The sequence below is a fragment of the Strix aluco genome, chromosome 36 (genome assembly GCF_031877795.1).
Source record: "Strix aluco isolate bStrAlu1 chromosome 36, bStrAlu1.hap1, whole genome shotgun sequence".
Lineage (NCBI taxonomy): Eukaryota > Metazoa > Chordata > Aves > Strigiformes > Strigidae > Strix > Strix aluco.
In genome coordinates this window covers 318950-330689 of record NC_133966.1, presented here as the reverse complement: position 1 = coordinate 330689, position 11740 = coordinate 318950, and the positions used below count along the sequence as shown (strand labels likewise).

Here is an 11740-nt window from a genome sequence, read left to right as displayed (position 1 = left end):
GCCAGCACTGTCACAGAAGTGCCCATTGCCTGTCCCTGCCTGCGGTCACAGGACTGCCATGCAGCAAGAGTGTGACCAAGCTGCCAGAGAACTCAGGCCTTGCACCAAACCAAAGGGGTGAGAAAGAGAGTGTGGAAGTAAAAAGAGAATATCTCCGGAAGACCAAGTTCTCCCTGGCAGAGCTGCCATGCTGGGACTCTCTTCCCCTCCACCTCTGCACATAGGAATTGTCCCTGCAGCTTCAAAAATTTCTCAGAGGAAGGAACTCAGAAGAAAAAAAGTCACTGCAAGCCCTTTATTTTGTTAAAACTCACACAGATCATGGCTCCTCATTTACACAGCCACTCAGTAAAAAAAGAAAAGCAGAGAGTGAATTAGAAAGGGTATGATAATATCATTGCAAGTAAAATAGTACCACCAACAACCAAAAAAGCAGACAGGCTGGGCTTATACAGAGTTGTATTATAATTGCTATGAAGAAGATGAGCAGTTTATTGCTTCAGAATGTCATCTGGTTATCAGTTTCCTCAGGGCATCCTTAATCTCCTGGTTCCTCATGCTGTAGATGAGGGGGTTCACAGATGGAGGCACCACTGAGTACAGAAATGACACCACCAGGTCCAGGGTTGGGGAGGAAAAGGAGGGGGGCTTCAGGTGGGCAAATGTGCCAGTGCTGACAACCAGGGAAACCACAGCTAGGTGAGGGAGGCATGTGGAAAAGGCTTTGTTCCGTCCCTGCTCAGAGGGAATCCTCAGCACGGCCCTGAAGATCTGCACATAGGACACCACAATGAAAACAAAACATCCAAAAGCTAAACAGGCACTAACAAGAAGCAGCCCAACTTCCCTGAGGTAGGTGTGTGAGCAGGAGAGCTTGAGGATCTGGGGGATTTCACAGAAGAACTGGTCCACAGCATTGCCTTGGCAGAGTGGTAGTGAAAATGTGTTGGCCGTGTGCAGCACAGCATAGAGAAACCCACTGCCCCAGGCAGCTGCTGCCATGTGGACACAAGCTCTGCTACCCAGGAGGGTCCCGTAATGCAGGGGTTTGCAGATGGCAACATAGCGGTCGTAGGCCATGACAGTGAGAAGAAAATGCTCTGCTGACATGAAAAAGAAAAAGAAAAAGAGCTGCACAGCACATCCTCGGTAAGAAATCTCCCTGGTGTGCCAGAGGGAATTGGCCATGGCTTTGGGGAGAGTGGTGGAGATGGAGCCCAGGTCGAGGAGGGAGAGGTTGAGGAGGAAGAAGTACATGGGGGTGTGCAGGTGGTGGTCACAGGCGATGGCGCTGATGATGAGGCCGTTGCCCAGGAGGGCAGCCAGGTAGATGCCCAGGGAGAGCCAGAAGTGCAAGAGCTGCAGCTCCCGTCTGTCTGCGAATGCCAAAAGGAGGAACTCAGTGATGGAGCTGCTGTTGGACATTTGCTGCCTCTGTACATGGGGACCTGCCAATGAGGAAAAGGCAGTGAGAAGTTAGGGCAGAGTTCTCTGAATAAAATCTATTCCAAATCTCATGGAAACCCCTCAGCTGCCTTGACCCTTTCAGGGAAACCTTTGTCAGGTCCTTTTTATGAGCTCTGTTTGGTGCTGACCATGGTGCCGTAAGGAGCACGTGTCTCTGTTGTGTCTCTGCAAATGCCAGGAGGAGAAATTTGGTGACGAAGCTGCTGTTGCACATTTGCTGCCACAGGATCTGGCAGACTTTTACAGGAAGAAAAAACAGTGGCAAGCGGGTATAGAGTTCTCTGAGCAAAACCTGTGTCATTTCTTTGTAGACCCTACCCCCCACACAAGTCTTTTTTTTGCCTCTGGGAGAACCCTTCATTCAGACTCCTGACTTGAGCTTCATTTTCTGCAGCTAATGCTGTGATTTCATGCTCTGATGGGCACACCCTCTGCCCATGGGAGCTTGAGAAGGCAGCCCTGCCCAACTGCAGTGGGTACGTGGGAATGCGGCAGGGGGAGGAGGGGCTAGGTTTGATATTAAGAATTAGTCAGATGAAATCACTCCTCATTTAGAAGGGTTTGTCAGAATCCGCACTCCCAGATCTACGGCTATGGGTGGCAGAAAGGATTTTAGGCAACTGTGTTTTCTGACATCCCCCATCATGCCGTTTGAGTGCTCTCTGAAACCAGAAATCCCGAGAAATCCTGCTGCACTCAGAGAGAATGGCTGTGAGACTGGAGAAGCAACAGGATTCCCTGTGGCTTAGTGAAGAGTGAAGGGAGCTGGTTGAGCCTGTTCCCAGCTGCCTTGTGCTTGCACCTTCCTGAGGTGGAGGGCAATCGCCCTCCCATGTATCTCTGAAAAGACACCAGACACTGCTAATAGCAGAGAGATCCACTGCAGACCACTCAGTGTCTCACTCTTTCTCAAGGTCTCAGCATCCCACTTCTAGCCCAGGACACACACACGGCTCATTTCACCAACCCAAGAACACTTCCTCAGTCGCAGTATCTCTGCATTTCTCTATGGGGCTTTAAGATAAACCAGAGGTGCTCTGAGATAGGTTTGCATCCTTGAGGGCAGCTCACAGCTTGGAAGGACACCTCAAGGGGATAGCCAAGTGTCCTAATGGTGGTGCCTCAGTAAGTAAGAGTTAGTTTATAGCCCAGCCCCAGAGATTGTATTGACCAGATCTCCACAGGTGAGAGGAAAGCTGGGACACTTGTTGCCATGGACACAGATGCGTGAAAGGGCCCTCAAGACTGATCTTGAGCTGCATGACTCTGCAGCTGAAATTCCCATCCCCAGAGAGCCTGACAGCAAGAACAAAATAACAACAGCAACAACACAGACAAGTGGAGAAATAAGTTAAATACAGTGAGGGCCCGACTGAGAGAGGCCAGGGCAGGGGCAGCCTCAGGACAGTGTTACCCTTCCCCAGCTGTGCTCACCACCTCCCAGACACCAACATTGCCGGTCGGCTGCTCCCAGCCCCTGTGCTCTGCAGAGGGAACTGGGCACGGGGCTGGAGAGCTGCACCACGGCTCTGCTGCAGCTTGGGCTGCAGAGGAGGAGGTTCATGCCTTGGACCCCACTGCCTTGCGGGCAGAGGCTTTTCTGGGTGGGAGAGGAGGAAGCAAGTGGGCTTTCTCAGAGGAAGGGGTCTGCACTGGAGGGGATGATATGCAGATTGCTGAATTCTCCCTCCCATGTTTCTGTCTGCATTTCCTCTCATACCCTGAACATATCCCTGCTGTCTGGAGTTTTCCCTCCTGGAAGGTGTTTCCCTGTGCCAGGTCTTTCCCTGTCAGCATGGACAGACCCCGTCCCAACCTCAATGCATTAATCTTGGCCCTATAGAAACTTACCTGTTTGCAGGGCACCGGCTGGGCACATATTCCTGTTTCCAGGTAGAAAAGGGCAGGTCAGAACAACCCTGATGGGTGATGCTGCTGCTGCCCATAGGCAGGGGAGTGGCTGAAGGCACGTTAGGTAGCTGCTATGAGAGCTACTGCTCACTCAGAGTTACAGCTCAGGAGTCTCAGTGACTTCTTCAAGCACAAGAACTCCTTTTCCTTTTCTCCCCCCAAATTCCACAAAAGCAGGAAATTGTAAACACAGAGTCAAGAAATTTCCTTCACTTTATAGTAATCTCTGCCTTGAACTTCCTCTTAAAATGCTTTCTCTGCCAATGCCCAGTGGATTCTGCAGCTGTGAACAGCCCTGACCCATGCAGCACCCTCTCCACATCAGAAGGACCCTGCCCTGCCGGGGGTCTCTCCTTCCCCACCTCAGCTTCTCCCCACAGCACCGTGGGCAGCTCCCCAGGCAGGCTGAGTGCTGACCCTGGCAGGTGACAGAGTCCCTGCACCAGCACACAGCCCCTGGGCTGCAGGGACCCTGCTCTGAAGAACAGCCCTGGGCACCCCTGGCTGCACCCATGGCTGCACACCCCTGCAGCCGTCCGCAGGAGAAGGCAGCCGCCATGGCCTGTCCCTCTGACAGTGCAGCAGGGAAGCCCTGCTCTGGAGCATGTCCTCCTCCTCTAGACAGGAGGGAGATTCCTGGCAGCTGTGCCGGCTTCACCAGATCCCTCCACCACCTGCAGCTGCATTGCCCTGCACCCAGAGACTTACTGTGTCAAGGGCTGGGAAGATTTCTCCTCCAGTGAGCTCTCAGCATCCTCCCACTGCCATCTGCCTTTCCCCTCTCTGTGCCCGGCTCCTCTGCCCTCAGTGCCTGCAGGCAGTGCCCTCAGCCCTGCTGTGCTTTGCAGAGGAGCTGCTCCTGGGCAGAGCTGTCTCTCTGCAGCACTGACCACTTGTCCTGAGCTCCCTCCATCCCAGGAGCCTGGCCTAGCTCCACAGCAGAGGACCATCCCAAGGTATTTTAATGACTCCTCTGGTGGGTTTGCTGCCAGGTCCATGAACCTCAGACACTGAGAAGCTGCTGAAGAAATCTCTGAGGAACTCAAAGTTAGATTCAAACTCCAAAGTTTCTTGTGGCTTTAATGGGTCCCACTGAGGGACACTGTTGACAAAGCCTCCCCAGGCTCCAGTTAGAGCAGAAATGTGGAGGCAGAGATGGCAGGTAGGGAAAAACAAAGGAAAGGTGGCTCTGATGCTGAGGAAACCTGCATGTGTTTCATGAAGCCAAAGGGCCAAGCACAGACCCCATTAAGCAAAGGGCCAAGCCGTGACCCCCAGCCCCTGGAAAGGGAGATCCTGTCCCTCACACATTCCTCAGGGCTCTTTCTGGGGCAGTGGGCGATGGAGATGTGCACCTGCCAGGCTCCTGAGTAGGGACAAGGGGGCAATGAGGCCTCAGTGCTGCAGGGGACTGTGCCTCCTCATAAGCATCAGTGGCAGAAACACCAGCCATGGCCAAAGTCAGGAAGAGGGTGACTTTTTTGGGGGTTTTCAGCTTTTCTACAACCCTCTGTCTTACCAACAACCCTCGGCCACAGGCTGTCCTATGGTGTTGCATTACCTGTGCCTCTTTCCCTGCAGGCTGTACTCACCCACTCAGCTGTCTCACCTTGCTCTCACCTGAGCATCTTCCTTCCTTTACTGATATCTTGCTGTCCTCAATGGCTGTCTTTGAAACCTTGTTTTTTTTGTTTTTGAAATCTTCTAAAAGCCTTAGGCCGACCCAGACTCCTTCTGGGTGATGCACTGCAACACAGCACTGCCCTTGGAGTTAATATTTATTCTCCTTGTGTCCAGTCTGGACTTCCTCAGCTGCAATTTGTGGCATTATTGCTTTCTTATGTTTTCCACTATGAAAAATAGCTCCACCATCTCTGACGCCTCTCTTCAAGCACTCTCGGGCTAGTCTTGTTCTACGCCGAGTCTCCACACCACTGATCCCAGGGAGTTCAGCTTCTGTATACTTGGCATGTTCTTGAGGCCACCCAACCCCATCTTGGGAGATGTCTGGGCACTCTCCAAGGTGTTTGCAGACAAAAATGTAGTGGTCATAGTCCAGGAAAGACAGAGTGAGACTTTTTACCATGGACTTTGTGCCAGAACAAGGGGCAACAGCTTTAAGCTGAAAGGGAAAAGATTTAGATTTGATATAAGGAAGAAATATTTTATGTGTGTGTTGACACACTGAAAGAGGCTGCCTAGAGAGGTTTCAGGGAGGGGGCATCCACAACTTCTCTGGGCAACCTGTTCCAGATTCTCACCACCCTCACGGTAAGAAATTTCTTCCTTATATCTAATCTAAATCTACCTGCTTTCAATTTGAACTCATAACCTCTTTTCCTATCCCTACACTCCCTGATAAAGAGTCCCTCCCCAGCTTTCCTGTAGGCACCCTTTAAGCACTGGAAGGCTGTTATAATATCTCCCTGGAGCCTTTTCTTCTCCAGGCTAAAAAACCCCAACTCTCTCTGCCTGTCCTCATAGGGGAGGTGCTCCAGTCCCTGTCAGTGAACTTTCTGAGGGTGTGCTCAATCCCACATTCCATGTCACCAGTGAAGATGTTAAACAGGGCCAGTCTCAACACCAACCATGAAGAACGCCACTCATCAGCACTCTCCTTTTGGACATCGAGCCGCTAACTGCCGCTCTTTGAGTAAGACTGTCCAGCTAATTCCTTATCACTGAGTGGTTCATCCATCAAATCCATGTCTCTCCAGTTTATAGACAAAGATTACATGGGTCAAATGCTTTGTACAACTCCAGGTAGCTGACATCACATCCTCTTCCAGCTGTTCTTTTGGGGTCCAGTGACTGGTGAGACAGGTGTGTGTGCATGTCACATTGGTGTGTATGTCGGTGGGTGTAACCAGTAGTGAACATCAAACCTGAGCAACAAGCGACTAGAAGAGGCCTGGGAGCCCAGTATTTTTGAAAGCCTAAGACTGGACTGGATAATAAAGATCCCAGAGAGTCTGCAAGTATCTCCTGGAGGAAAAAGGTTGCCAAAACCACCTCCTGGAGAAAACGTCTCATCTTGGTTGTCTGGTGCTTGGTTTTGACCTAGAGCAGAAATTGTCCGTTAGAGATAAGAGAATGCATGAAGCTGTATCTGGGAATGGACAAGGAGTCAGCTGAGAGCTGAGGGGTCAACATGAAAGGGAAGAACAACATGGGCAATGCTGTGGTGGGTGGATGTCTGCTCCAGACCTCCTGGTCAGGAAGAGGAAGTACACGAGGCCTTCTTCAGACAACTGGAAGAAGCCTCACGTTGGCAGGCCCTGGCACTCATGGAAGACTCACACTATCCCTATATCTGCTGAAGGGGCAACAGAGCAAGGTGCAAGCCACACAGGCTGCTTTTGGAGCTCGTTGACTTGTCCTGAGAAGGGTGACTCAGGAGGCAGTGAGATGAGGTGCCCTGTGGGACTTCATCCTTACAAACAAGGACAAGGTGGTCAGGGATGGAACACTCAAGGGTGAGAAGGTAGAGCTGAGGCTCCTGACAGGACGGAACAAGGCTTCATGCTGAGGGACTTGGCTGGAAGAATCCCATGAGATATCACCCTGCAGAGAAGAGGGGTGCAGAGAGCTGTTTGATGGTCAAGCATCTCTTCCAGCTGCAGAACAGTCCACTCTGAAATGCAGGAAGTCATTCAAAGGTTACAAGAGGCTGGCAGGGATGAGAAAGGAGCTCCTGACTGAAGTGAAGCATGAAGAGGCAGCACAGAGAAGGTGGAAGTTAGTGCCTTCCAGCCTCAACAGTTCAGTTGAGCTGGAGAGAGCCTTTGGGGTGTGTGTGTGTGTGCGCTTGTCTGTGCGTGGGGGGAACAGGGGGATGAGGGGATCCCGGGACCAGGTTCTGGATTGACGGATGGTGTAAGACCAGCCTTTGGAGGGATCCATTTTGTCTGTGTGTCTCTTTACGTATATATCTTGCAGTAATGGAGTACAGCATACCAAGAGCCCACCCTTGTTTCCCTTTATCAACTCACCATGGTTTTGAATGGCCTAGAAACCTTTCCTTGCAATGTGGGTCTTCCCTTGATGATAATGCCTGTGTGGGGCAGGGAGGCTGGGTCAGTGCAGGGACAGGGCTGGCTCTGACAGTGGCCAGAATGCAGCTGCCAGGAGGTGACAGAAAGGACAGTTGACAAAGGAGAAATTCATAGAGATTGACTTCATTGCTTTTAGGAAGGCAAAGCTTGCCTGCAGCCGGTGGTGGTAAGGAAAGTCAAGTGCAAAAAAATGAGCTTCAGTGGCTCATTAGAGAGCAAGAATGAACAAGGGAAATGCAGGGCTGCTGCTGAATAGGGAGGGTGATTTAACAACAGCAGACACAGGTGGGGCTGGGGGACTCAATACCATCCTTGCCTGAGTCTGTACTGAAAAGGTCTCCAGGCCTCAGTGCTCAGGGAAAGGGCTAAACGAGCAGGAGAGCACGTACTGGCAGGAAGCTCAGGAAGTGCAGCGAGGACAAGTGGCAGTGTGTGACCCTGCAGGACACCCCCTGGCAATGACACAGGCTGGGGGCTGTCTGGCTGGGAGAAGCCCCATGGGAAAGGTCTTGGTGGGTTGAGCAGGAGGCAGTGGTGTGCCCTGGCAGCAAGGGAGGCCAGCTGCCCCCAGGGCTTGATGGCCAGGAGTGCGGCCAGGAGATCAAGAGAGGGCATTGTCCAGGTTACTGCATCCGGATTTCAGACCCCCAGGACAGGAATGATGCTGACAAGCTGGAGGGGGTTTGGTGAATGGCCCCCAAGATAGGCCGGGACTGGAACACTTTGCGTGTGAGGAGAGGCTGAGGGAGCTGGTCTTGTTCAGCCTGGAGAAGGGAGGGCTGAGGGGGACCTCACTGCAGCCTGGCAGCACCTAAGGGGAGGCCATAAAGGATAGAGAACTAGGTTCTGCACCATGGTGCATGTTCAGAGGATGGAAGATGAGTGTTGGGTGAAGCAGGGGATGTTCAACCTGGAGATAAGGAAAAGAATTTTCCCCTATTTTTGGCTCATCCTGAGACAGGTGGCCATGAGCGCTGCCAACCCTTCTGTGTGCAATGCTTGGTCAGGTCACAATAACAGACGTGCCTCTGGAATCAGAACCCACGTGGACCTCTTTAACCTCCTTCGCACCCTCCCCTCCCCAAGGATGTAATTTCTCTTGGATGGGTTCACTGATGCACTGGATGACCTCACAATGCCTGCTGGCCAGCATGTCTCTTAAGGGCCAGTCAGGCTGCTGCAGTGGAAGTGACCTCATAACCATCCCCATTCAAGCCAGCTCCCCTTGGCCTGCCTCTGCCCTTCCTCTCTGTTCCTGTCTTGTCTCTGCTGGGATGAGCAGTTTTGTGATGAACGTCTTGTCCCCAATTTGCTGGGGCCAGCTGCTGGCCAATTAGGCTCCTGTAACAGTCATGGAGTCACAATCAACATCACAATTTGTTGTGCGTTTGCCCATCTCTCCCCACCCACTCCCTTGACTCATCATCGCTGCTTGACCCCACGTTCAACAGCCAAACCCAGCCCCTTCACTGGCCTTTCCCTCTCCCCTGCCCCATGGGTTGGCAGAGACAGGGTGGGACGTGTCGCGTTCAGGCTTTGCAGTGCTCATGCAGAATTATTGTGACAAAGTCGGTGCTGAGATCAGACTCAGTGCTGTGGAGCAGACCCCAGCAAGAAATAACAGCGTTCAACAGTAGATCTGCAGTGGTGGCCACCATGTTGGTTTTGCAAAGGGGGCTTCTGTCCATTTACTCAAAGGATCTGCTACTACCAAGATGCACTTGGTGTTTCAAGCTGTCGCTGGCAGAGGTCCCACGAAATCAATCTGCAGTTGTGCCCATGGGCCTCCACTCTGTTGGTGCTGGGCTGGGGTTTTTACTCCAGTGTAATCTGCACTGGTCATGGCACAAGACAGACAGCTCCTACCCCAGAGGTCTACATCTTTCTTTGTGTTAGACCAGCACTCACTGTCCTTCACTCTGCTCAGAGTGTTTGCCTCAGCTCATGGATGAGCCTGATGAGATTCTCCTTGAATATTCTCAGGCACAATCCAATGCTTATTGCCTTCTGCATCTACAGCATAAGAAATATTCCTTTCCCTTACAATGGGGATTGACCTAAGGGTCTTTTCACATGACTCCCTTGAATTTCCCTGGTTTGAAAGTGACATTTTCCCAAATTGGGTCAAGATGATGGGCTCTGTCACAGCCACTTGAAGTCACTAGTTCTGGAGTTATTTAGCCTGAGTTTACCCTAGAGGATCCAACAGCGTTCATGGATGCTCCTGTGCCTGCTAATAACAGGGCCAAGTTTCTTGGGTTCTCAATGGCTTCTTCAGCTGTGGGTCATCCCCATGAATCTGCTGCCAAGGGTACCAGGATCCATGGTGCCAGCCCACAGGAACCTGGGCCTTCCCCATAGAATGTATGGATCTTGACCAAGACTTACTCTTGAGTTCCCAGACTGCAGGGAATGCATTGTATTTATTGTCACTTTTGCTGGTGAATATATGCTGCTCTGCTAATAACTGAGCTGCTCTTCCTGCTTTCTCGTGGTCATTTTCTAAAACCTTTTGTTCCATTTCTAAATCTTGTACTTCTCTGGCATCTACTCCAGCTTTTTATTTTGTAAGCAGAGCCTATATCTGTGGACTCTACTCTCTTCCACTCTTTCGATTAAGACGGGTCTCTTAATTTCAGAAATTCTTCAGCATCGTATCCCATGGGATTCTTCCAAGCAGGTTCCTCAGCAGGCCAAATCCTCCTCTCCTGAAGTCTTACTCTTGGCTTTCTTCCCTTCTCTCAGGAGCCTCAACTCTACTTTTCCACCTCTGACTATTACATCCCTAACCAGCTCTTCCTTGTTTCTAAGTATACTTTCCTACAGGACACCTCCCCTCACTGGCTCCTCAGTCACCCTTGTTGGGAAGATACTGTCACTTAACTCCAAAAACCTTGTGAATGGCTTGCACTTTGCTGTATTGCCCCTTCAGCAAATATTGGGATAGTTTAGGTCTCCCATGAGGACCAAGGCTTCTTCTTGTTAAATGAAGAAGGTCCACCTACTTCATCTTCCTCATCAGGGTGTCCGTAGCAGACATCCACCTACCAAAGTGTTGCCCATGACCCTTCAGCTCAGCTGACTCATCATCCATCCCCAGGCAGAGCTCCACACATTCCTGCTGTTCTCGGCCATAAAAGGCAACTTCCCCTCTGGGTCCAGCCCCATAGCTTATCAGTCCCAGACCCTCAGGACCCCACAGTTTCTCCAGGAGAGGGGATTTGTAGTGCCCTGCAACTCCTCATGCTGTTCTCTTCTGAGAGACAAACCAATCAAGATGAGCTAGCTGCACATAAGCACGAAAAGTTGAACTAATGGAGCTTCAGTCCGTGGGGACGTTGAGAATATCTGCAGTTGGGCAAACACAAGTCACCTGCACTTTTACAAGGAAAAGGTCCCCAATTTGGAGAAGCAGGGAGGACCTGGAGAGTGTTGAATGAAGGTCTGCCAAGGTGGGTTTCAGGACCTAGTGCCCATGACCTGTGTCGTGTTTCTAAGGGACCTGGAGTTCTTTGGCCCAGCAGTGTGGAGGCTCCAGGCACTATAGGAATAGCCTGTGAGTGACTGAGGGGTGATTTCAGAGATGATGGAGCTTTTCTTTGTAGTAAGATACAGCATGAGAAAGGACTAATGCCACAAAGTGCAGCTGGGGAGGCCCACACTGGACACAGAGAAATGTCACTCAAAGGGCAGTGCTGTGTTGTAACAAGTCACCCAGAGGGAGACTGGAGCAGCCCCAGGATTTGTGTTTCAAGGAGCAGCCAGGGAGGATGGAGAGATATCAGTAAAGGACAGAAGATGCTCAGGTGAGAGCAAGGTGTGGTAGCCGGGTGGACATCTACAGCCTGCAGAGAAAGAGGTGCAGGTGTGGGACACGGTGGGACAGCCTGTGGTGGAGACAATAGAGGGATGAGGAAACTCTGAAAATCCCCCAGCAGAGATGAGCTCTTTCTGCCCTTGGCTCTGGCTGTTGTCTCTGCCACTGATGCCAATGAGGAAGCACCTTCCCCTTACAGCACTGGGTCTCATGGCCTCCCCTTCCCCACCTGAGTGCCTCGGAGTTGTTGGACCATAGTCCTGCCCTTGGCATTGCCCATCCCCACATCACACTGCCCCAGGAAGAGCCCTGAGCAATGTGTAAGGGACGGGATTCCCCCTCCCAGAGGCTGGGGGTCAGAGCTTGGCCCTTTTGCTTAATGTAACACCTCCAGTTTTATTCAGAATCTGTTCCACTTTGACATGGCTTTTGTTTACCTGTCATCTCTGCCTGGAGTTTTCTGCTATAACAAGCCTCTAGGGAGGGTTTG

At 51.5% G+C, this 11740-nt stretch overlaps 1 protein-coding gene across 1 annotated transcript; it reads right to left on the bottom strand.

Annotated features, from left to right (window-relative positions):
- Positions 1-507: 507 nt before the first annotated feature.
- LOC141917293 (olfactory receptor 14A16-like) lies at positions 508-1425 on the bottom strand. The gene has a single exon (XM_074810402.1). The coding sequence runs from the start codon at positions 1423-1425 to the stop codon at positions 508-510; it is 918 nt and encodes a 305-aa protein (XP_074666503.1).
- Between the last annotated feature and the right edge of the window lie 10315 nt (positions 1426-11740).